Here is a 24,895-nt window from a genome sequence, read left to right as displayed (position 1 = left end):
CCCTGTGAGTGTTGCTGTTCTGCTGATTGTGGCTCCCTCAGCAGGATTTGAATAAGTATGGAAGGGACCATGATGAACACCAATGTCTAGTCTTTCTTGGGTAGAGTGGCAGGTCAAGCAATGATTCAGTTATCCCAGAGCTTTTGCCTGCAGGATGACTATTAGTCTCAGTTACTTAATGAGCCTCAGGTTGTAACCCTTAGCTCATTAAAAATCCCACAGATGGTCAGGGTAAGAGGATTTCCAGCAGGTGGGGCAATTGCTTTCCCCTGGGATAAAGTTGCTTTGAGAAGAAAATGGTTTCTGCAGTGTAGGTTAATGGCTCAGCACAGGGATCCAGGCCTCATCCTTCACAGCTTAGTCCCCAGAGCCATGACACCCAACACTGAGAGCAGGTCCAAGGCTCAAAGCCTTCAGAATCTCATTTCTGCCTATTGGCTTGCTGGTAATCTTTGACTGTTAATGAACCTCAGGTTATACTTCTTCAGGCAGGGTGGTGTTAAGTTCCCAAGGGAGTGGCAATTGCTTCTCCCCCGTCTAAATTTGCTCTGGTGGGAAAGGACTCTGAGGAAGATAACTACTTATTCGTGGGGGAATAACTCAGCATAGAGCTCCTGATGGCTTCCTCTCCAGCTCTATTCTTGTTGCCATGAACCCCCAATTCTCCTCATACAGCTCCAGTCCGGTTCACCCTCCCTCTGCTGGAGCCCAAGTTGAGTGGCTGTAGCTGTTATTTAGTGCACTGGCCCTTCAGGGAAGTGCTGGTGTTCCCAGAGACCCTCCCTGCCAGAAAGAACCTCTGCTCTGGAGATTCTCTCAGCCAGGTGTTATGTGCGTGCTTTTCCCTGTTTTGCCACTCTGTGCTGGGGAGCTGGTTTAAGCCCCCAACTTCTTAGAGGGAGCTTCTCACAGCTAAGGTAACCCTCAGCTGCTGCCTATAGGAACCCAGCCAGCCCTCTTGTGCCTCCTCACCTCTTACCGGTTTTGGTTGGGGGTCCTCTTTATGTCCCTGGTTATAAAGGTTCACTCAAGCTGCTCTTCATTTGTTTTTTTCAGATGACTTGTCTTTGTTTTAGTTGTAATTCCAATTTGATTCTGGGAGACCGTCTGTGTAGCTTCTGTTCACTCTGCCACCATTTTCTCTCCCTCTAAATTTTATTATTTAAAAAAATAAAAATTATATATGTTTGATTTGATACACATAGTGAAATGTTTATTACTCAATTAACATATCCACATCCTCACATAGTTACCTCTAAGTATTTGTGTGTGTGTGGTGAGAGCACCTGAAATCTGTTAATAAATTTCCAGTATTCAATACTATTAACTACAGTCACCATGCTGTACATTGGATCTCTAGACTCTCATTATACATAACTGCAACTATGTGCTCCTTGACCAGTATCTCCTCATTTCCTCCTTTCCCTGCCCCTGATAACCAGTGTTCTATTCTCTGCTTCTATGTAGTTGGCATTTTTAGATTCCATATACAAGTGAGACCATGCAGTTTTTCTCTTTCTTTGTCTGGCTTATTTCACTTAATGTCCTTTAAGTTCATCCATGTTTTTTTCAAATTATAGGATCTCCTTCTTTTATACATAGCTGTGTACTTTTCTTAAAGAAAGCCTCCAATGTTATATAAATTTCAGGGTCCACAAAACCTGGGGCCATCCTGGACCCTCTATGAATCTTGGGACTCAGTTATGAATGCCTGCTGTATAGATTTTATTTTAAAAGCTTGTTTTATAGAGTTGTAGCATTTCAAGGTTAGAAATAATATTTAGATTTGACATAATTTCCAGTGTCATTTATGACGTTATAATTATCCTGTTTTATTTGTGACATTAGGAAATCCAGGAGCAGCTATTTCATATCAAGAAACTATTGAATACCTGCAGATTTGCTGAAAGGTACTGCTGTTGTCTGGGACAATCTGGGCATGTGAGTTGTGAGGGTTGATAACCTCCACACATTTGCTAATCCTCTGCATGCCTCCAGGTCCAGCCCCTTCAAACACAGGGCCTCTCAGAACTAGACGGTTGTCCCTCGGAATCTGTGGGAGACTGGTTCCAGGATCCCCATGGATGCCAAAATGCTCAAATTCCTTCTGTAAAACATTGTAGTATTTTTATATAACCTATATTTATATATAGGCTACAGCAGGCTATGCCTATACATTATGTCATTTGTGTGGATTCAGCATAGTACTTGGCACATGGCAAATTCAAGTTTGGAAGTTTCTGGGGAAGTTTTTCCCCCCAAATATTTTTTATCTGTGTTTTATTGAATCCTTGAATACTAAATCCAACCCACAGATACAGAGGACTGACTGTAATTGCCTTGTGTCTCTCCTTAGTAATGGAAACCCACTCTTTGAAGTTATTAAACCTTTCAACTCACTAGTAGTGAATTTTTTTGTTAAGAATAGGTCAGGATGAAACGACTCTAGTTAGTGGCCTTTTTATTATTTTTAAATTGTGTAAAATAAACATAACATAAAATTTTTTATTTTAACAATTTTAAGTATAAAGTTCAGTGGGGTTAAGTACATTCACATTGTTGTACAACTATCACCACCATCCACCTCCAGAACTCTTTTCATCTTACAAAACTGAAACTCTATGTCCATTAAACAAAAACTACCCAGTGTACCTTCCCCTCAGCCCCTGGAAATAACCAAATAACCATTCTACTTTATGCACCTATGAATTTGACTATTTAAGTACCTCATATAAGTGGAATCATACAGTATTTTGTGACTGGCTTATTTCACTTAGCATAATGCCCTCAAGCTTTGGCCAAGTTGTAGCATGTGCCAGAATGTCCTTCCTTTTTAAGGCTAAATGTATGTATATACCGCATTTTGTTTGTCCGTTCATCCATCTTGGGTTGCTTTCACCTTTTAGCTATTATAAATAGTGTTTCTATGAGCATGGGTGTACCAATAGCTTAAAAAAAAATCCTGATAGAAAGGTGATAAGTATTGTCCAATTACTGATAGATTTTTAGCCAAATAGATTTTAAATATCTAATATTAAAATAGATTTTACTATATTTATAGATAGTAAACCTAATAGAGTTATAATATTTAATAGATATTTAAATATATTTCTAATGTATTTTGTTATTAAAAAACTAGTTTCTTAGCATAATACCCTCTAGGTCCATCCATATTTTCACAGATCATAAGATTTCATTACTTTTTATGGCTGAGTAATATTTTGTGGTAAATATGTACCACATCTTGTTTATCCAGATGTCTATTGATGGGCACTCAGGTTGCTTCCATAGCTTAGCTATTGTAAATAGTGCTGCAGTGAACTTAAGGAGGCATATATATTTTCAAATTAGTGTTTTGGATTTCTTCAGATAAATACCCAGAAGTGGGATTGCTGGGTCATATGGAAGTTTTATTTTTAATTTTTTGAGGAACTTTCATACTGTGAAATAAATCTGTAAGAGAAAGACAAAACCATATGATTTTACTTACACGTGGAATCTAAAATACAAAAAAAACAAAACAAAACAAAAAAAAGTAGAATTATCAGGGGGATAAGTCACTATGCTGTACACCTGAAACTAATATAATATTGAATGTCAACTGGAATTGAAAATAAAAATTAAAAAACAAACAAAACACCTAGATTTTAGCTGAATCTCTGCCCACATCCATAGGTATGTCCTTATGATAAACTTCTTGAAGTGGAATTTCTGGAAGCCATGGTTATAAAGGTATAAGCATGAGTTTTTTGACAGAGATAGTGATTTTTAAGTAGAAAAAGAGTAGGTTACTCAAGGAGTTAAGATTATTTGTTATAATAGGATAGTAGGGTTAGATATATATATTTTTTGCTTTGTTTTAAAGCTCTTTCAGTTTCTAATCTTTACTTAATGATTTTTTTAAAATTAAATTTCTTGGGAAGGAGCATCTCTTCTGAAGTCCTTTAGGCTTGAGCTCTACCTCATGGCATTTCTGTGACAGCTCAGTTACTCCTCAGACCCTCAGTTTTCTTGCCTGTAACATGCACCAATACCCACAATTCTTACCATCTACAATAATTTCTTGAATATCCACTCTGTGCTTCAGATTTAAAAAAATCAACGGGACTCATGTTAAGTCCAGGGAGAAAATCAGCACAACAGCTCATTGCTGGACCATGTTGATATGTGTGCACAGAGCCCTGAGGGTGCAGAGGAGTGTTTTGTACATAGGGGATGGGGCAGGCAAGGGAGCAGGCAAGGCTCCCAGAGGCAAAGCCTGAGCTGGAAGTAGAAACATTGTGAATGACTTCCCCAGGCTGGATGGAGAATTAACCATGGTTTGGCATCACTGTAACACCAGGTCCAGTGTAGGCATGGTTGGCTTGGGAATGCAATGGTGATGATGCAGCTCATCACTGATTCAGGGACTTCAGGAGGAATTCAATCAGGAGGGTTTGGAGAAGGTTAGGTTCAGTTTTGAATGCCCTTGGGACATCCAAGTGCCTGGAACCAGCCCACAGTTGAATGCCTGAGTCTTAAGCTCAGTTTTGAATTCAAAGATTTGGAAATTAGTGCCTGAGCAGTCATTTTTCTGCTGACTGGGGCAACTGTCAGTGACAGACTTGAAATTTAGCTGGAATCAGTAAGGTAGACAGTTTTATCCCAGTATGCATTTTTAAGACTTGAAATAATATTCTGTTTTCTTTTGATCAGTATATGCATGGGCAGGCTGCCTGTAGCAGTGCATTTCTCTGCCGGTTCGGTTTTTTGAAATCAGCATTTATGAGATTTTAACTTCTTGGCTTCTAAGCAAACTTGCAAATGTAAAGTGATGAGTAAGGTTAACTTGGTCTTGGGACTATTTTAAAAAATTGAGTTAAAAAAATAAGTGTGAATGCCAGGTGAAAACAGCTACCTGCTCACCCCCTTCCCACTTCTGCCTCAGCCTGTGTGGGTGGGTTCTTGAATCCTCTTTGTTTCCTCTCTGGCAGTGTATTAAAAAAGTTTGAGCAGGTGCCCAGACACTTGACCGATGAGTTCTACCTGTTCTCCCTGGAGGACCTGGTCAGGATCAAGAAAGGGCTGCTGGCACCGTCACTCAAGGACATTCTGAAAGCTTCCCTCGCCCATGTGGCTGGCTGTGAGGTGAGATTTGCAAGGGGCAGGTGTGTCCCTGAGCTGTTCCTTATACATCAGGGCCTGTGCTGGGTGTTCTGCTTTATACCATTTAACTTTGACAAACCCTGAAGGAAGTGCTGGCAATACTATTTCCAGATGGGAAAAGTGAGGTGCACAGCTGTTAAAAGAGTCAAGGTTATCCTGCTATTAAGTAGCAGAGCTGGGATGCATGTCTGGGCCAAGTGACTTCTTAGTCTGGGTTCCCAACCCATTTGGGGCCTGCCTCGCCTCCCATCTGCCCTGATGTGCCGAATACTGTGGTTTCGACTCAGGATCCCCTCGAACAGGAGCTCTTTGTCTACAGGGACTGAAGAATTGTGGTGCAGCTATCAGAAACAAAATTAATCACTTCAGAATACATATTTAAAATCATGATCTTGCTCTGGTGCATTAATCCAATTCAATGTGAAATGTCTCCATGCAAAATGGATGCACATTTATTGTTCTGGTCTATCCACTGCAGAAGAGCATAACATCCTGCTCCTTCCAGAGGCTGGATTCGTAGACATTTAAAAATTGATGCTTATGAAGTTCTGTAAAAGTGGTGACTCATATTCTCCATTGGAAGAGACACTACAAATGAAGACTAACTTTTGACTCCTCTTACAGCTGTGTCAAGGAAAGGGCTTCATTTGCGAATTTTGCCGGAGTACAACGGTCATCTTCCCATTTCAGACCTCAACGTGTAGAAGATGTTCAGGTATCTTAATACATTAATAACATAAGCTTAGTAGCTTAATAAATAAGTGCAAAGTTAATGCACTTACTTATTAAGCTACTAAGCTTAATAAAGTTTAATTACAAACACAAAATTAACTTAAGCTTAATAGTAACTAAATAACATTTCTTTAAATTATAATGATGCTGGTGAGTGCATATGTGTTGAATTGGAACAGATAAAGTTTTGGGTGAACAGGGAGGACTATTTGTGGGCAGCAGGATAAAAGGTGATGTCTCCTGGTACAGGGTTTGGAGAGAGGAGGTGGATCCTGTTTTGCCTGTACCCAATTCTTCTACACCAGGGCAAGCAATAGCACCCTACTTTGTAGTTGGATCATGGTCATGCCCAAGGCTAAAGTGTTAGCTGTGGCTCCTTTTGTGCTACAAGGCAGAGTTGAGAGTTGTTATGGAGACCATCTGGCCCACACAACCTAAAACACTATCTAGCTGTTTACAGAAAAGGTTTGCAGACCCTTGTAGTGCTCCAGGAAATACTGTGTTCTCTAAACTGTTTCATGAGAGAGAGATAGTCATGAAATCTGCCTTCACCCTTGTCATGAGCAGACCCATCTCTCAAGTGTCTTTCCTGACTCATTAGGCAGCATTGCAGGGTGGGTTCCCCACAGGAAAACTCTGAGGCAGCAATTTGCATGCAGAAAGTTTACTGTGGAATATCCTTGTGCTCAACACCCAGGAGTGGAAGACAGCAGGATTAGGCAGAGGGAGAAGCTGGCCTGTGGTTGCAGTGAAGGCTCAGCACAGCTCACAGGAAGCTCTGAAGCAGGAATGGCCTCCAGCTTTGTCTTCAATTAAGAACAAGGGGACAGCTGAGTCTTTAAACCCTACCTTGACCAGTCAGTCACCTGACATAAGCTGGTGATAACAGGGGACATGACCTTCAGCAAGACAGCTCTCTCTAGTTAGGGCCATTTCCAGGGACGGAACATCACCTCCTGAGCTGCTGAGCTGGGGGACTGTCCCTTGGGCAGATCTGGGGGGCACTGCAGCATCTGAGCCTCATGTTCATGACCTGTTGGAGACTTCAGAATCCCTGAGTTTCACCCTGCCTAGTTTCTGGACTCAGACCCTTTCTCTCCCCAGGATGGGGATGAGTGTACGTATATGAGAAAACAAGATAGCCCCTTTGTTGATGGCTGCCCTCCTCGCTTGCAGAGTGCAGAGCTTGCTTTCACAAGCAGTGTTTCCGGTCGTCTGAGTGCCCCCGGTGTGCAAGGATTACAGCTAGGAGAAGACTTTTGGAAAGTTTGTCCTCTGCAGCGACATGATGCCCCGAGTGCTGTGAAAAAGACTTCCCCACACCTTTTGACAACACCAATTTGTATCTGTTATTGATAACATTGGTTTAGATATTGAGTATTGTATAGTAAAAAGAAAAATGGCCAATGCTCTCTTTATTATATCTTTAGTATTTTTAAAAGAATGCAGATTCTTTGTCATTAAGTGAAGCGTTGTTACTGGTAGTTTTGTTTACAAATGTTGAGTGTTTTTGCTGCTACTGTTTATTTTAAGAGATTTTTAAATACTAAAATTGTATTGAATGTTGGAGCTTATTTTTTATGAATTTTAACTGGCAAGAGGAATTATTCAGTTCCTCTTTATGTAAAGTTGTTTGTGAAACTGGTACTTCCACTGAACAAAAATACAACCAAAATTCTCTTTGCTTAGGCTTTATTTTCAGCTTAAATTCTACTTCTTATTGTATCAGTCTTATAGACTACTTATTTTAGGGCTTGTATGGAGAGTACACATTATTTCTGCAGTTAAATCTATTTCAAGATGAGTGAGTTGCTTAACTGCCTGTGGAGGTGCCATTTGAATCAGTTGCCTCTAGATGGCGCTCCTTCAGATGACTCAAATCAAAGCTGTTTTTGGCATCTCTGTTCAACACACGAAGTCAAGCGATGCATGGGTGAATAGAGCCTTATCCTTGCCCTTTAGGATATTGTCTCATAGATATAAAATTGAGCATAAGATATTTGAAAACTTAACTAAGGTGTGGGAAAATATTGTTAATAACAATGTGATAAAGTGGTACAGGTTGTCCCCTAATCCCATCCAGTCCTGTGTGTGTGTGTGTGTGTGTGCGTGTGCGTGTGCATGTGTGTGTTTTATTCAGTTGGATAATAATGAGCACGTGAAAGAAATTAGTGTCTCCTATCAACCTGGTGTCTTTGCATCCTGTCATTTGTTTCCCCATCCTGATGTTTCTGCCAGGTCTCTGCTTCCACTTATTATTTAAGCCATATCTCTTTTAAATAGAAATAGTGTCACATGGGATAAGAGAAATAAGATAAAAATTTAAAAAATGTTTTATTCTTACCCATAGCTTGTATTTCATGTTAGGAATCAAGGATCAGAGTGGTACATTGATATTTCTTATCAGAGCTCTATGAGGTTAATATCAGTATCTCCACTTTACAGGTAAGGAAACAGAGGCTTCAAAAAGAGAAATAACACACCTAGGTTCCCACAAGTAGAGGTGGGACTGGCATTTGAGTTGGCCTGCCTCCAAAGCTCGTGTTCCTACTCCCTACTTCTGTGGTATCCTTTTGAGATAATATGAGCAAAGACAACTTTAACTTGTAAGCACTGCTCCCCCCTCAGTCAGTGGCTGAGTGCTCTCTCACATTGCCTTGCACTGACCTGAGGAAGGTGCTGTGGCTTATGCATTGCTTGAAAATCTCTGTGTCCGGGTGTCATGTCTATAAGGCACTGACGAGTGGTACATCTTTGATGTTGAGGAAGTGTGCTCAGCACCTGCTAGGAAGTTATGCTTTTCATTTCTTTATTTTGAGCAAGAATGAAGCAATTTATATAACCACTCTACAGATTTGGCTGAGAGGTGGTTCCTCCCCAATGTGGTCGTAGAGGCTCCTTCCCAGTGAGGTGCCTGTTAGAGAAGTGGCTTCAGCTCTCTTGCTGCGCCCTGTAGGGAAGTAATTAGTTGTGACAAGTGTTGCTCTTTAATGACATTTACTCCTCACGTGGGTTTTCCATGCAGCTCTTCCTTGGCTGCCAGCAAGAAGGTGAAGACTTGGTCTTTCTTATCAGACTCTCACCCACCATGAGGCATCGAGTTATGGTGCTGTGATCCCACTGGTTAATTTTCTGCCTTTACAGGTTCACTTGGGGAATTCTAGTAACATTTTCTTTATAGTCATGACTCTCAGCTGCAGGTAGGGAGTTAAACCAGGGAGAGTATATAGGGAGTGAGGGGACGAGGCACCCCAAAGATGTTCTGGTGTGTTCAGTTGGGTGAGAATTGAGTCTCAGATCTTGTGTGACTTTAACTGAGTCTCAGATCTGCTACTTTCTATCTGTACGACTCTGGGCCAGCTACTTAAATTATCTGAGTCTCTGCTTGTAAAATGGGGATAATAACTATATGCAGTTAATATGAAGATTGGAAATAAAAAGGAAGCACCCAATAGAGGGCCTGGTACAATCAGCTATCCAGTAAATGGTAATAATTGTGTCTAGACAAATTAAAAACTGAGTTACGCCACCTATTCTCTCTCTTTGTATAAGTTACTCTCTGCATCTCAATTTACCATGAGGATTAGAACAATACTTGTATTATGGGTAAATTGTGTATCCCAAAAAGAAATGTTAAAGTTATACCTTCAAGTACCTTATTTGTGTGACCTTATTTTGAAATAGAGTGTTTGAAGATGAATTAAGATGAGGTTATACTGGATTAGGGTGGACCCTGATCCAATAAACTGGTGTTCTCATAACTAGAGGGAAATTTGGACAGAGATATCTCTGTCCAAATAGTCAGAAATCACAGGGAGAATACAACGTAAAGGAGACGGAGGTGGGGGTGGTGTGTCTATAAGCCAGGGAACATCAAGGATTACTCCAACCAGCAGAAGTGAGGAGAAAGGCATGGAGCAGATTCTCCCTCAGACACCTTGGATTTGGACTTCTAGCATCCACAACTGTGAGAGAATAAACTCTTGTTGTTTTAAGCCATTCAGTTTGTGATAGTTTGTTACGGAAGCCCTAAGAAACAAATATACCTACCATTTGGGGTTATTAGGTTAAATGATGATTAAGTAGCATGTGTAAAAGAACTGGCCCAGCTCCTGGCATGTGAGAGGTGTTACAAGTAGCAGACCTCTTACCTTCAGGTGTCAAGACACAGGAGAGATAACAACACAAAACTTTGTCAAGACTTTGAAAGATAACAACATAAAAGACTATACTATCTATAGAGGGTGAGGCAAAAGTAGGTTTACAGTTTGTATGAAAAATAATACAATAATTAATAATAACACAAAATAAGTTCTGTGTTTCACATACAATGGAAACCTACTTTTGCTCCATCCTGTAGATTTATGTGTCTGTATAGACAGAGATCCCCCAAACAGAGCATCAGCAACTGAATACTACTGCCTCTTCTACCTCAGCCTTTCGATATCGGAGAGAGCTGCTTACCCTCCGGTTTTAGGAGACGACCAGGAATTTGGAAGGTAGTGGTTTGAATCATGGTGGATGGTCTAGGGGGCTGCTGGCTGTTACCTCACATTAAAAAGCAGATGAAACCATCTTGATTTTCATATGTAATAGAAACTGAGATATATTTTCAAACAAATCTCAAGGAAGACCTTGATTGTGAGCATTAGGAAGGGCCCTCTGCTCCCTCGCTTGCACGGGGTGGAGCGGGGATTGGTGCTGGGCGGTGAGAGCACCTGTGCCTGCCCCACGCTGTCCTCACTGCTGAACTCACTAGGGCTTCTGCACACAATGGAGGACAGGTTTTAGTGGCCCCTCCCCATCCAAGCTTCATGTGAGGAACTTCAAGGGTAAGAGAGGCTGTTAAATAGAGAGTGTCATGATGTCCTGTGGGGTAACTGCCTGTGAATGACTGGAAAGGTCACTTTTGCAGCCCTTAGCTGTGGGTATTTGTATTGTACAATCCTAGGAGATAGGGAGCCAGTCGAGAACAAAACCACATTTTTAAATCAAGTTCGAGTCATCACTGGGACATCCATCAGGCAGAGAGAAGATCCATGTTGCTATGAAGAAAGATCCATGCAGAGGCCACGAAGGAAGTAACCAAAATATCTGTCAAGTATTTGACAGGCTTCAGCTGGGGGCCGAAGAGAAACATGGCGGTGCCGCCGTCCAGCGCCGGGCGCAGGGAACACAGCATGGACTCTGCAGTCAAGGTGCTCACAGACACCTCCAGGGAGCTGGCAGGGGCGGGACGACAGGTGAGGCAAATACAAGTCAGACTGTGTGCATTCTAAGATGAAGCGGAGTCTAAACACCTTAGGAGTGACAGGTCCCCCTTGGGACCCTCTAAGAGGAGTTGTGGAAACTGCCGCTCGAAGGGCCAACTGGACTCCACTGAAGAGAAGAGGAGGAACAGCAGAAACGGCCTCCCTGGGGAAGGGTGAGTGGACCAGCGTAGAGCCGAGGGGTTTGGCTGGGAATGAAGCTGGAAAGGTCAGCAGAGCCCAGAGCATGGAGCCTAGTGAGCATGAGGGGGCTTCGACTCTGCGGGAGGCAGGGAGGCTTTGAAGAATTTTGACAGAGAGCTGGGCGCAACTCAACCTACACTCAAGGAAGAAAATGCTGCATTCATCTGCAGGATGAATCAGAGTGGGAGTGAAGGCTGGTGACTGAGGGCTGCCACAAGGAAACAGAAAAGAAGGATGCTTGAAAAAGTGGGAGCAGGGCTCAGGAGAGACTGGGGTGAAATGATTGAGGCACTCATCTCAGGCATGCAATTGAAGGGAACCTCCAAAACTCAGTACTCAAGAAAAATGATGTCTTCATACAATTTAAAAAATTTAATGTCAAAAAGAAATCTGTTATAAAACTCTCAAAGTTGCAAATAAAGAGAAGGTTCTATTGTCCACTGGCCCAACTTGGCCTCATTGATTTCACCCAAGTCCCAGCCTGTGGGACGGACGCTGAGGACACACACCAGGAAAGTGGGCCTGGGGTGGGGAGGCTTGCAGGTGGAGCCATCTGGGAAGAAGGCGGCCCTGCTGACTAAGAGAGGGACACCCCTGAGAGGGAAGTGAGAGCTGTCAGTGAGCCTCTGTGGGAAAACTTGGCAATGAACTGAGAAGGGGAGTTTGGGAGGAAAACTGGTGCCAGAGCTCCTGAGTTTGGTTAGGGATGGGTGGGGTCCTGGGGGGGAGAAAGAAGACCTTGGTTCACCTTCAGGGGCTGGATAAGCCAGGGGAGGAGAAAGAGAGGGGCCTGTGTCAGAGGCAGAGAGAGAGAGAGAGAGAGTGAGAGAGAGAGAGAGAGAGAGAGAAGAAGAAGGTGGAAGAGGAGGAGGAGGAGGAGGAGGAGGAGAAGGAGAGGGAGAAGAAGGAGAAGAGGGAGAAGAGAGAGAAGAGAAGAGAAGAGAGAGTGTTGGGAACAGGGAAAATGATCGATGACTGCAATGGGTTCTGGGAGCTGTTTCCAGTGGAATAATGGGGTAGAAGCAGATATCAGAGTTTAAGGAGAAGAGCGAGAGCTTGTAGACATGTGCAGTGTGTTGAAAAATGATCAAAAGGGGAAGGGAGGCAGGCATGGGAAAGGCCCATCACTAACATTTGCAGAGCCTATACAAAAAAACAAATGCAGGGTCACGTATAGTATAGCTCAGTGTTTAAAATTAACATGTGTTTTACCCTCCCACCATGATGAGTAGGCCCTCATCAGGACGCTAAGGACAGGTTTGAATTTTAGCCTCTCAGAGCCCTTGGTGCTCTGCTCTGCATGGGGTCTCAGGGATGGCTGGGGGAGGCTAGGCCTGCCCCTCTCCTCCTGCCACCTCTGGCTCTGTCCCACAAGCAGCTGCCTGGGCTGGCTCTTGGTCTTAGTGGGGCAGCACAGTTCACCTTTAGGAGATTGTTATCAGAGAAATGTCTGGATGATTTTTTCTTCATTGCTAGTGGGAGTAGGGTTCTTACAAAATCTCTAGAAAAATCTGAGACTCACATGGGAGAATGAGTGATTTTTGTTTGTGTGGAATTATATCTGTGGGTTTCCAAAGTCCCATTTTCCTGTCATGGAAGATGTGCAGCTGGGATCCAGTAGAGCTAGAAGTTTTATTCAGTGTCCGGAGTTTCCACTCCATGTAGGAATGGGGTCTGGTACAGCATTAGGCCAGTACAGTCCATGAGTCCCCTGTGTGGGGTCCACCTGGCTGTGGGCCACGTGGGCAAATGCAGGAGCCGGAGAGCCAGCCCCACAAGCCATAAGCGCGCGAGAGCGAGAGCAAGAGAGGGAACTTCTTTGTTCAGGAGATGAAATATCTCAACCATCCCGTGCTTGCAGTGGCCACGCCTCCTCTGCCAAGGATCTGTTTGCAGGTGTGACTCACAGACAAGCGCCTTCCCTCTGTCACCAGACTCCAGTGGGCAGGTGTCCATTCTTCTCCTGGCAAAGCTGCAAACATGGAATGCCTGGACTATTTGGCCTTCCCTTTGCTCCTTCTCCGTTATTCACAGCTGGGTCAGTTATAATGTTATCGTCTGGACCGAGGGAAAGGTCCTGAGCAGCCCTGCAATGATCGGAGCCACTGGGCAGGGAATGCTGGAATACCCAGGGCACAGTCTAAAACGGGAGGGAGGGACTTGGGATGAGCATGTCCCCTTGGCTTTTGTCCCATCACCTGGGGTGGGGGCCACAGCTAGAGGAAGGCTAAGCAGGCCTGAGTTCTAAGATCTAAGGGGACACTGACCGCAGGCAGGGGGAGGGGAGACCAGAGCTAAAGGGAACACAGTGGATGAGGTGAGAAAGAAGAAATGTCTGGGGGCACAGGTTGAGGTTCAAACACATACAGAGAAAAGAACAGAATTTGCCTTCACTCTGTGATCAGTTTCTTAGCCCGGTCCTCTCGGGCAGGAGAGCTGTCCCCAAACGTGTGGGGAAGTGGCGGGGCTTGTTTTCTCAGTTTGACGTTACGTGTTTCCAGTTGTGTTTCAGTCTGCCTGCTCTGACATCACTGTAGAAGTATTAGTTCAGATTTTAGTGTGAGAAAGGGAACTATGATTTCTAAATAATTATTTTTAAATAATTCCCTACTGGCTTGAAAAGAGAAATCAAAGATACAGGTCCTTAAATGATTGTTTTCAGAAAGCATGCTTTAAAGGATGTTGACAAATAGAGAATGTAATTTTCTACTTCATCTCCTTTGGAAATGACTCAGAAGGCTCATGACGGAGGGGCTTCCCGTGCAGGGTGTTGGCCGACGTTAAATCAGGTGAGACCTGGAGGCTGAGCTGGGAGAAAACACTCCTCTCCACACGTCTGCAGTGCACTTGGGGCTGGGTGAGGAAGCTGCCTGAAGCATCAGCTCTCCGTCCTGGCGTCCAGCGATGTGGAGCTGACAATCAGACTTCCACCCACAGCGCAGCCCTGCCCCCCCCAGGCAGAGGTGGGGCAGTTTCTATTTGCTCACTGGGGAAGCATCCCCTTCTGCTGCCTCCTGACCCCCATCACATTGTTCTTGCCTGCAGCCCCATTCACTTTAAACAAATTTCAACATTAAAAAAAAAAAAATTGCCCTGGCCGGTTTGGCTCAGCGGTTAGAGCGTCGGCCTGCGGTCCTGAGAGACCCGGGTTCGGTTCCCGCTAAGGGCACGTACCTCGGTTGCAGTTTGTCCCCGGCCCTGGTCGGTTGTGCGGGTGGCAGCCACTCGATGTGTCCCTTCACATCGATGTTTCTCTCTCTCTCTTTCTGTTCCCCTCTCTCCCTCCCACTCTACCTGAACAAAAAAAATGGGAAAATGTCCTTGGGTGAGGATAAAAAAAAAAAAATTAACGAAGCCATTCAATAGGCCTTTTATTGAGCAAGTACTGTTGCCAGACATATAAGGGTACCTTCGGGTAAAGGCTTGACTGTAGACTCCAGTTTCCCAGATCTGAACTCTTTCTCCTGTGCTCTGTTCATTACGGACTCCACGAGAGTCAAATGAGCGCTGTTGAGAATGTAGAGCAGAGAATTAACAGGAAATGTACCTTGGAAGGCTCAGACACTTTCAAGTCAGGTGACACTGAACAGGGCCTTTAGCCTAAGTTTTTTCTTTGTCTAGAAAATTGGGTGTAACACCCACTTTGCAACCTGGTGATGATAATGTAAGATCATAAACATGAAAGCGCTATAATGTAAAACACTACAGAGATGTAACAGAATAATTACTCTTATCTGATGCTAATACCCATAAAAACTTAACACCTGTGATTTCCACTCTCAAGGGACATTTAAGTTGCTGTTGGCATTCTTGAGAGTCACTCCCGCCAGTTTCTTACATCGTCAGAGCCTGGATTGGCACCTCTTTAGATGAGAGAGCTGGTGTGGATAGTGACACAGATTTATTAGAGTTGTCAGATTTACAAATAAAAATATACGACCCTCTAGTTAAATCTGAATTTCATATAAACAGAGAATAAGTTTTAAGTATAAACATAACCTGTGCAATTTGTATTTTTCTGACAACCCTAAATTCTGTAGATAGCCGGGTGGACTCCAATCCTGTGCTATGGCTCTTCATTGTGGCCTGTGAGCTAATGTGACATTTTAACCACACTCTGGCCAGTCTTCCAGAGCACATGCCACCTTTGGGCCAGTCATTGTACCCAGGTTGCCTGCTCTTGGTGGCCGTGACCGACTCAGGGTGCTCATGGTTTGTGGGTCTGCATGGAGCTCTCCGGGCACAGGAGGACTGACCTTAATCTTCAGGTTTCTGTCGCCTGTCTTCTGAGTCTTTGCTTCTTGGGTAACCAATAAACACCCTGGAACTCAGTGGTGACTCCTGAGTTGAGTCAACTTAAAAATCAATCATTGAGCATCTGTCTTGTGGCAGGCTTTAGGCATAAGTGTGAATCAGACCCAGTGCCTGCTCTAGACAGGTTTGTAGCCTCAAAAGTTTATAGTTTCCGCCCTGGCCAGTTTGGCTCAGCGGTTAGAGCGTCGGCCTGCGGTCTGGAGAGACCCGGGTTCGGTTCCCGCTAAGGGCACGTACTTCGGTTGCAGTTTGTCCCCGGTCCTGGTTGGTTGTGCGGGTGGCAACCACTCGATGTGTCCCTTCACGTTGATGTTTCTCACTCTCTCTCCCTCCCATTCTATCTGTACAAAAAATGGAAAAATATCCTCAGGTGAGGATAAAAAAAAAAAAAAAAAAAAAAAAAGTTTACAGTTTCCACAACAATCAGAACTGACTTCTGATTCCAGCTTCTCAGCCTCAGCTAGGTGCTGAAGTATGACTTGATCAAAACGCTGGTGTGAGCAGCTCCTCCTCACACGAGGCTTGGAGTGGCTCAGCGTCGCACCACAGATGCTCTCCTGTGCTTGTAGAGCAGTCCTAGGATCCTGGAGAAGTTTCCCAGTGTACCCCAGGGAACACTCCATAGACATCATGAACACAAGCACAAACAAATGCAGAATTTTTACCCTTTTCTGACCAAACTTGATTCCAATTAGGTTAACTTCCTTTATGAAGCATCTCCTCTGAAGTTGATGACCACATGACATGGTATTTCTGCTTTAGTGCCCAGGTGGCCAGACAGTTGGGGCAGGGCTGCCCTGGCTGGCCCTGCTCAAGCCCCAGCCTCTAGCCCCTCAGGCCTGCTCATCTAAGGAGCTCTCAGTGCACCTGCTGCCCCTCTGGCTTCCTGCTGGGAAGAAAATAAGGCGAAAAGGAAAGCTGGGCCAAGATTATGGCAGTTACCACACACACATGATTTTTTTCAGCTCCAAAGTTTCACTGCTATCTCCTCCCCATCCTTTCTGTTCTTGCAAGTTTAGAGCTTTGAAATAATCCCTTAACTGTTCTTTGTTTGTATTGTTGACAGTATTACAGATGTCCCCCATTTCCCCTTCCTTGGCCCCCCTCCACCCAGCCCCCACTTCTCCCCAGGCCTTCACCACACTATTGTCTGTATCTATGGGCTATGCGTATATGCATATAAGTTCTTTGGTTAACCTCTTCCCACCTCCCTGACTGTTCTTTGTGAGTAGCTGTTTTACTGTTGTGATGTAAGGGTTTCAGGACATGCAAAAGAAAAGGGGCATCAAGCTGCCATGGAGCAGTGGTTCCCCAAGTGTGGGCCAGGGATCCCTAGGGGGTCTGTAGACCCTTTCTGGAGTTTACAATGTCAAACCTATTTTCACAATAATGCCAAGACATTACTGTCCTTTTAGTTCTCACAAATATAATTCTGATTATTCCAGAAGCCACATGACATGTAATGACATCATTTCTCCATCAGCTAATAAAAAATAGTATAGTTCGTATATTATTGTGTTTAAAAAATTCCTCAGGCCCTGGCTGGTTTGGCTCAGTGGTTAGAGTGTTGGCCCGCGGACCAGAGAGATCTGGGTTTGGTTCCTGCTAAGGGCACGTTACCTTAGTTGCAGTTTGTTCCCGGCCCCAGTTGGGGTTCTGTGGGTGGCGGCCAATCGATGTGTCTCTCTCACATCGATGTTTCTCTCTCTCTCTTCCCTCCGCTTTCTCTCCTGCTCTATCTGAACATAAATGCAAAAAGTGTTCTCGAGTGAGGATTAAAAAAAAAATTTAAAAATTCCTCGGTTTTAATTTCTAAAATGGTAAATATAGATATAGTCCACCTGTTTCAAGAGTGTGAGGGGGTCCAGTGACCATCAAATTCGAGAACTGCTGCTATGGAGAAAAGATAGAGAATTAAAGTTTGTTTTGTTCCATATATTCCTATTAGTGTTCAGGAAGGCATTTAAGGATGCTTACAAAATGCCTTCAGAGTATTAGCTCCTCATGTCAGCTGCCAAGATCTTGAACACCCTACCCCAGCCGCCCTCCCCCACTGGTGGCTGTGTTCCACCCACACTAGTACCCTCTCCATTTCCAGAGGACAGGAAACGCCTGTCCTCTGTTCTTCCCCCACACCTCCCATTTGCAAAATACTGGGCTGCGTCCCTACCTCAGAAGTCAGTTCAACTCCTTGGAGTGTTCCCTGAGTCTTTCTATCTCAGTGGGAGTTCTTCCTACTTGGATGTACTATTTAACACAAGTTATAATTAATTTATTTGTTCACTTCTGACAATGGTTGTCTCAATAGCATCTAAACTGAGGGCAGAGATCATGAATATTTTATTCTATTTCAGTGTCATCTGGAACATCCCAGATACTCAATACATATTGGTGAATTAATGAATTGTTAATTATGGTAAAAATAAGTGAGAAAATCAGGGTGAAGATAAAAGGAGCAGATATACTGTGAATTCAAGGTTGAAGTCAGAATGCAACATGCAAGTGCAGGCTGAGCCACAGTTGCTAAAGAGAACACAAATTTGGCCCAAAACTTTCCCACAGCAAATGCAGAGAGCAGGACTCTCGTTATGTGAGTCAGGCCCTGAGGTAAACATCAGATGTTTGCAGGAAAGGCACAGTTATTTCTAGTACACACCTTGAGAAGTATTTCCACTGGGGGTCCGTTACAGCCTCAGGAAGTCCTAAATCATAAGAGCATAAGTTCAATTTCTGTTTAATTGTAAAGGCAGCTCCCTCTTGAAGGATGACTGTATATTTGTTATTTGTTGTAATTTTTCTCTAAATGGAAAGATAAGGTACTATTATTTCTGATTACAAAAGTCATTTATTTTCACTCTAGAAATCCAGAAAGTTTGAAAGTGTATACATATTTTATCTATTTTTCTACATTCATGAAAAAAGGATTATACAATAAATTATTTTTTTGTAACGTGCTTCTCTTAGTCAATAATATCGCCTATCTTTTCATGACAATTCACATTGGTCCAGATAGTTATTTTAATGCATGAACATATCCTGTCCTGTGAGATAGTTATTTTAATGCCTAAATATATTGTATCCCATGGTTTGACTATAATTTATTTGACTAATCTTTTTTGTCTAAATTTTTACTATTATAAATACCCTAGGATCAATTTTCTCATATCTATGCCTTTGTCATTGGTCTAATTATTTCCTTAGAATGGTGATTTTCTGTCCTTTCTTTCTTCTGTCTTCTATTTTTTTTAGCTGCCCCTTTGGCACCAGTTTGCTCTAACATAAATTTTAGGAAATGGTTACTGCTAGGTCAAATTAATGTTTTTATAAATGTTGCCAAATTGCCCTCCTGAAATAATGAATCAATTTATATGCGCTCTGGTTGTGCCTGAGAACTTTTATTTCTCAGCAGTCTCCCAACACCATTATTTCTTTTATTTTATTTTTTATAGCTATATTGAAGTATAATTGACATGCAATGAACCACATAAATTTACCACTATTCTTTTAAATCTTTGCTTGATGTATGGACCATGATGTCTCAAAGATTTAATTCATATTGCTTTAATTAAAAATGAGACTGAGACTGAGGCCCTGGTCGGTTTGGCTCAGCAGTTAGAGCGTCGGCCTGCGGTCCAGAGAGACCTAGGTTCAGTTCTCGCTAAGGGCACGTACCTCGGTTACAGTTTGTCCTCGGCCCTGGTTGGGTCAGAGCCGTGTGGGAGGCAGACACTCGATGTGTCCTTTTCACATCGATGTTTCTCTCTCTCTCTTCCTCTCTTTCCCTCCCACTCTATCTGAACAAAAAAAAAGGAAAAATGTCCTCGAGTGAGGATTAAAAAAAAAGAGAGACTGGGCATCTTAGCATATGTTCATGACATATTTTGTGTGTCTGTTTCATTGCCCATTTTTCACTTATCTTTTAGTCTTTTTCTTAAAGATTTATGACAGCTCCTTAGACAGAAATTCACATTTGGATATGCCATTAAAGCCAATGTTAAAATTAGAATGTCAGTGTACGCCCCAACTGCGTAGCTGACATCTGTACCAAGGCCTGCCCTGTCTGGCACTGTAGCAACAACATCACTAACTATGACGAACAAGAGAGAAGATGACCCCATCTAGGGAGAAAGCTGCTCTTGGTCACTGTACCAGCCAGGGCTCTGCCAGAGAAACAGAATCAGTAGTGTACACACACACACACACACACACACACACACACACACGCACACACACACACAGTTTGTGGATTTGACTGACTGACTGTAAGGAATTAGTTTACATGACTGTGAGGCTGGCTGGGCCAACCTGAGATGTGCAGGCAGCCCTCAGCAAGAGCTGGTACACTTGGGCAGCAGCTAAAGCTGCAGTCCACATGTGGAATTTCTTCTTCCTCAAGAAAACCCCAACTTTGCTCTTAAAGTCTTTCACTGACTGAAGTAGGCTCACCTAGATTATCAGAGATAGTTTATGGGGTATCTAATAGAAAATAATACTTAAAATGGAATTTTATAGCTTGCAAATGTTTTCATGTACAAAGTCTCAATGATAACTCATCAAAACCCCTATAGGTGAGGCACTATTAGTTTCATTCTAAACATGAAGCTCAAAGAATTCATATGACATGCCCAATGTACAGCTAGTGGATAACAAATCTAGCAAGCAACAAAACCCAAATTATGTTCCCAAGGATTTAAAAATGGATATCTATTTTTTGTATATATAGGTCCTAGAAAGAGCGTTCCTTGAGTGAAAACTTGTTGGAGAATAAATTGTATATAATTAGAGTCTATTTTTAGATTACTACTCCAACTCTGAGTAAGACATGCACACCGACATTTAAACACCAGTGATCAGAGGCTCCTCAGTGACTTTTTCCATGAGAACAAATTTCCTCAGTGACTTGCTCACTTCAGTTCTAGGTAGAGAAAAGTGACATTTTTAAGCACCCTCTTACTGGGACACAGGGATACGAAAAATGGATATGTAACAATTTTCATGCCTTGAGAATATTGTTGTAACCTGTCAGCGAGATAATCAGAGACACACAGACGAATTGTAAAGGAGCACTTTATTCACCGTGGGCTGTGGAGGTATAGATCCCCAATTGCAGCCCCGAGCCTTCTTCTTTCCTTGCTTATATAGGCACAAACTACAGGAATAAAAACTACATTTTCTTGGTGCCGCTTTTGGCACCATTAAGAGAAGACGAGAGGAGCTGTTTACAGAGGTCAGGGCAACCATTAATCTCTTTCTTTTCATGGTTCCTCTGAGTTTCTTAGGGACACTATTAACCTCCTTATCTTTATAGTTTTCTCTGGGTTTCTCAAGGTCCTCATGTTTACAAAAAACCACCAGGGTATGTACATGCAGTAACTGAGGGTCAGAATGGAGTTACTTCATCCCCACTGGTTTTATATATAAGTCAATTCATTGACTTTCTTTTCTCCTCTGGAATAGGGCTACATTATCCCCTAACTACAAGGAATTTTACAGAATTTATTCTCCTCTGTACAGTTTTTGTTTTTCTGAAACCTTCTTCTGAATGGTGAATAGAATTCCAGGGTCTCTACCAGATATGTATAGCCTCAGTCCCCAACCTTTCTGTGGCCCAATAAAGGCTGACTAATGACATTAATCTGGATGGGGTTAGATTGCTCTGTAGGAAAACCCTTGGGCTTGGTTAACCTTCTAAAATCTATATGAGGGTCTCTGCTTCTTATGTAGACCTTAGTAGTATGTATAGTTTCACACTCCCAAGATGGACAAAAGTATTTATCTGCATTCAAGCAACTTGTGACTGCCACTCCCTGGGTATATATAGATTCCTATCCCTTGTAGTCCCTATTCTTTTAAAGATGTCCCATAACTCAAGGGTAGGGGTCCTTCCATATCTTCTGCATTATCTTCAGTAATACCATCTGTGCCTATGGTGTCTCTCATGAGGTCACATAGGTCGTGATTGAAAACAGGTTTTTTTACCCCCTTTGTGGTGACATTTCCTAAGACCTCTCCCGATATCCCATTTCTAAGTTCCCAGTTCCACTGGGACTCAGGTCTATAAGGATTCCCCTGAATAGTCATAACCAGAAAAATTAAGGTCCCGATTAATGCAAGAGTCTCATCTAGGGAGGCCTGAACTGTCCATTTTGCTTTTTCTCCTTGAGCCTGGAATGGTGCAGCCAGGTCAGGATGCCATGGACCTTGACAGCTGTTGGTGTAATCAGGATGACAGTGTATGGTCCCTTCCAGGTCGGAGTTAGTCCCTGGGTGGTGAACTTCTTTACCCACACAGAGTTCCCAGGTTGGAAGGGGAGCACAGGGCCTGAATTGGGCATAGGCAGGGTATCATAGACGTGTTTATGGATGGCCTTCTGGGTGGACCGCAGGGCCTGCAAGAACTTGAGTAAGGAGCAGTTGTGAATTTCATCCTTCAATTCTTCCCTGAGCTTGGGAAGAATGAGAGGGGGTCTGCCATACATAATTTCATAAGGGGAGAATTCCACCCAGTATGGGGTATGCCTCACATGTAAGAGGGTGAAGGGGAGCAGAGTGGTCCAGTTTTCACCAGTTTCTAAAGTAAATTTGGTTAAAGTTTCCTTTAGGGCCCTGTTCATGTGCACTACCTGCCCTGAGAAAGGCGGTAATCACAATGTAGTTTCCAATTTATATTTAACCCTCTAGAGATATCCTGTGATATCTTTGCTATAAAGGCAGGGCCATTGTCTGATCCAAGGGTCAGGAGTAGTCTAAACCTGTTCCTCCCTTTACTACATCCCATACTGTTATCCCACCACCAGGGACAAGCTATCCCTCTCTCATTCAGTGTCCTATTTGTTTCCCTTCTTGATTATTCCTCCAATGTTCTGTCTTCCTGTAATGTCTCTTTCTCTTATATTTTTTTTTTATCTTTTCACTTCCTCTGTTCTTTCTCTTTTTGCTTCTTCCCTCTATATAATCCTTCTTCAACTTGCACAGACCCTCTGCGACTTTCCTAGTCCCTCCCCTGACATAAACCAGAGAGCTTGCTCCATCTATCTGCTGTCTGCACATCCCCCAGGTTTTCTTCTCTTCTTCCCTAATCAGATCCACATGTTCCTGCTTATCCCTCCACCTTCTCCCTTTTCCTGTGACCTTACTGGACATTGCCTGCCTCTCAGGAGTTCAGTAAGTTTGGTGTAACCTAAGTGGGTAGTCTTGTGCAGCTGGTTATCTAAAGTCTGACCTAGAGCCCCTGGGGCCAATATCCTCCTACCAGGCAGTGTCCACTATCCACTGGTTTCCTTTATGGCTTATTTCTGCTTGGCTAAGTCATTTTCTGACCTAGTGTATCTGGAGAGGCCCCACTGGTTTTAGGGCTGCCTCTCAAGCTTTCTGCCCTTTTTGATGTCCTTCCTGGCCAAGGTTAATAACCCTTGTTCCCAGTAGATGGCTATGCACGTGCACTGTGGAAAATGTATATCTACTGTCAGTGTAGATGGTTACTGACTTTCCCTTGCCTCAGCATAAGGCCTGGATCAGGGCTATGAGTTCAGCTCTTTGGGCAGAAGTTACCCTATTCAAAGACTGTGACCAGATGACACAGCCCAGAGTTACTACTGCTGCCCCAGCATATCTGATTTCTTCCTGGACACAGTTGCTCCTGTCTGTGAATAATACATCATCTGATGATGGTAGTCGGACATCCTTGACGTCTGGGTTGGCTGTTTGCACTATGTTGATTTTCTCCAGGCAGTCCTGTAGAGAGATTTCTTCAGGTCATTGTCTGGAGGCGGGATGGCAGGACTGATGGCCAATGTCTTGTGAAACTTGATGAGGGACTGGCCTGAAGTGGCAGTGGCCAGCAATTGAATAATCACTGGAGGAGATCATGTTCGAGTAGAGAGTATGGGCACTCCAGCATGACCAGACATGAATGAGTCACAGTATTTTCCCCAAGGTTTATAGTCCTCTTTGAAGTCCAGGGGTAGGTTAGGGGCCCCACTGGCTCAGTCAGGACTGAGTAGTGTGCACCAGTATCTACTAGGAAACTAACTAGTTTGTTCCCTACTTGTATTGTTACCATGGGCTTCCAGTGACTCAGTTGGAAGGAGCCTTGGCCCTGTTATTCTTCAAAGTCAAGGATGGCTTTTTACTTTGTCCATCTATCTACTTTTACGAACCTTTCTCTCTTAACCCTTTTATTCCCTATACCAATGGCCTATTATTAGCTTGTCACTACTTCTGGCTATTTCCCAAGACTTCCTTTATTCTAAACCTGACTTTGCCCTCTCCTTTCCTGCCTGCCATCCTGACCATTCCTCATGTTTTCCTTCCTAGGGTGATCCTTTTTTATGGACTCTGTTACCCTTAAGGCTGCTTTTATGGCCTTTGCTATTCTTTTGTTTTCCCCAGGGGTGTCCCTAATATTATATACCTTTTGAGCAATTTCAACCAATTGGGCCTTTATGCCAAACAGAAGAATACAATTAAAAGTATACCAAGAAGCCCTCCCCCCAGCAGCATTTGGGTCCTACAACAGGTGGAGGGATGAGAAAATTTCCTCTGACACCAAGTTTCCAAAATGATGCAGGAAAGGAGCAACATCCTAGTGTCTATGTTTATGTGGGGCAGAGTGTTTTCAATTCTCCCCAAGAGCATTTCGCACCTGTGCCTGGGATTCCTACCTTCAACTCCCCAAAGTTCAGAGCCCCACAGGAAACTTGTGTCACTGTGCTTGTTGCCACCAAACCTGCGGCAGCACATAGGGCTGCCTGGGCTGGCACTGAAGGAAAATGCCCCTTCTGTGACCAGACTGCCCTCCCCATGGAATCCAGTGGCACCTGTGGCTACTGGGTGAGTGCCTGAAACCCCCCCCACACACACACTGCCCATAGCCCCACTGCATGCCTGATTGCCAGGTGCCCTTCACCACCTCCTGCTCCTTGGTGCAGCTGCCACCGCTTGTGCATTGGGGCCTGGAAATGTGGGGAGATTTGGCTCCTCTGAGAGGGGTGGTGGGAGGATGGTGGGTCCCATCCTCAGGTTTCTCTTGGAGCCCAGTTTGGGGCCCACTACCAGTATTTGTGCCCTGGTCTGGAGTGCACAGGTTTTTAACCATGAGAGTGGATGTCTCACTAAATTAAGCTATTGATCAATATAGGGGAATGGCCTGGGTGTCCTGGTTTCCCTGTGACCCGATTTCAAACTGCCTGCACTAACTCAGGGTTAAAGGATTCCGTGTCAGGCCAGCCCACCTCAAATGTGGGTCAATT

General features: G+C 43.6%; 1 protein-coding gene and 1 pseudogene across 5 annotated transcripts in view; one reads left to right on the top strand and one right to left on the bottom strand.

Annotated features, from left to right (window-relative positions):
• RUBCNL (rubicon like autophagy enhancer) overlaps positions 1 to 11,898 on the top strand; it is a 65,034-nt gene extending 53,136 nt beyond the window's left edge. For 4 of the 5 annotated variants that reach the window (XM_036250522.1, XM_036250519.1, XM_036250520.1 and 1 more), the window contains 4 exons: positions 1,849 to 1,910; positions 4,974 to 5,127; positions 5,770 to 5,860; positions 7,054 to 11,898. In XM_036250522.1, the coding sequence (XP_036106415.1) occupies positions 1,849 to 1,910; positions 4,974 to 5,127; positions 5,770 to 5,860; positions 7,054 to 7,166 (420 nt within the window). In that variant the 3' untranslated portion in view covers positions 7,167 to 11,898. Of the gene's footprint in view, positions 1 to 1,848; positions 2,417 to 4,973; positions 5,128 to 5,769; positions 5,861 to 7,053 lie in introns of those variants that run through there. The other variant, XM_036250523.1, reaches the window with a different exon arrangement.
• LOC118622478 overlaps positions 10,898 to 24,895 on the bottom strand; it is a 53,975-nt pseudogene continuing 39,977 nt past the window's right edge.

The sequence above is a fragment of the Molossus molossus genome, unplaced genomic scaffold, assembly GCF_014108415.1.
Source record: "Molossus molossus isolate mMolMol1 unplaced genomic scaffold, mMolMol1.p scaffold_m16_p_9, whole genome shotgun sequence".
In the NCBI taxonomy this organism is placed as follows: Eukaryota; Metazoa; Chordata; class Mammalia; order Chiroptera; family Molossidae; genus Molossus; species Molossus molossus.
The sequence above is the reverse complement of the archived record's forward strand: the minus strand, read 5'-3'. Positions and strand labels throughout refer to the sequence as shown.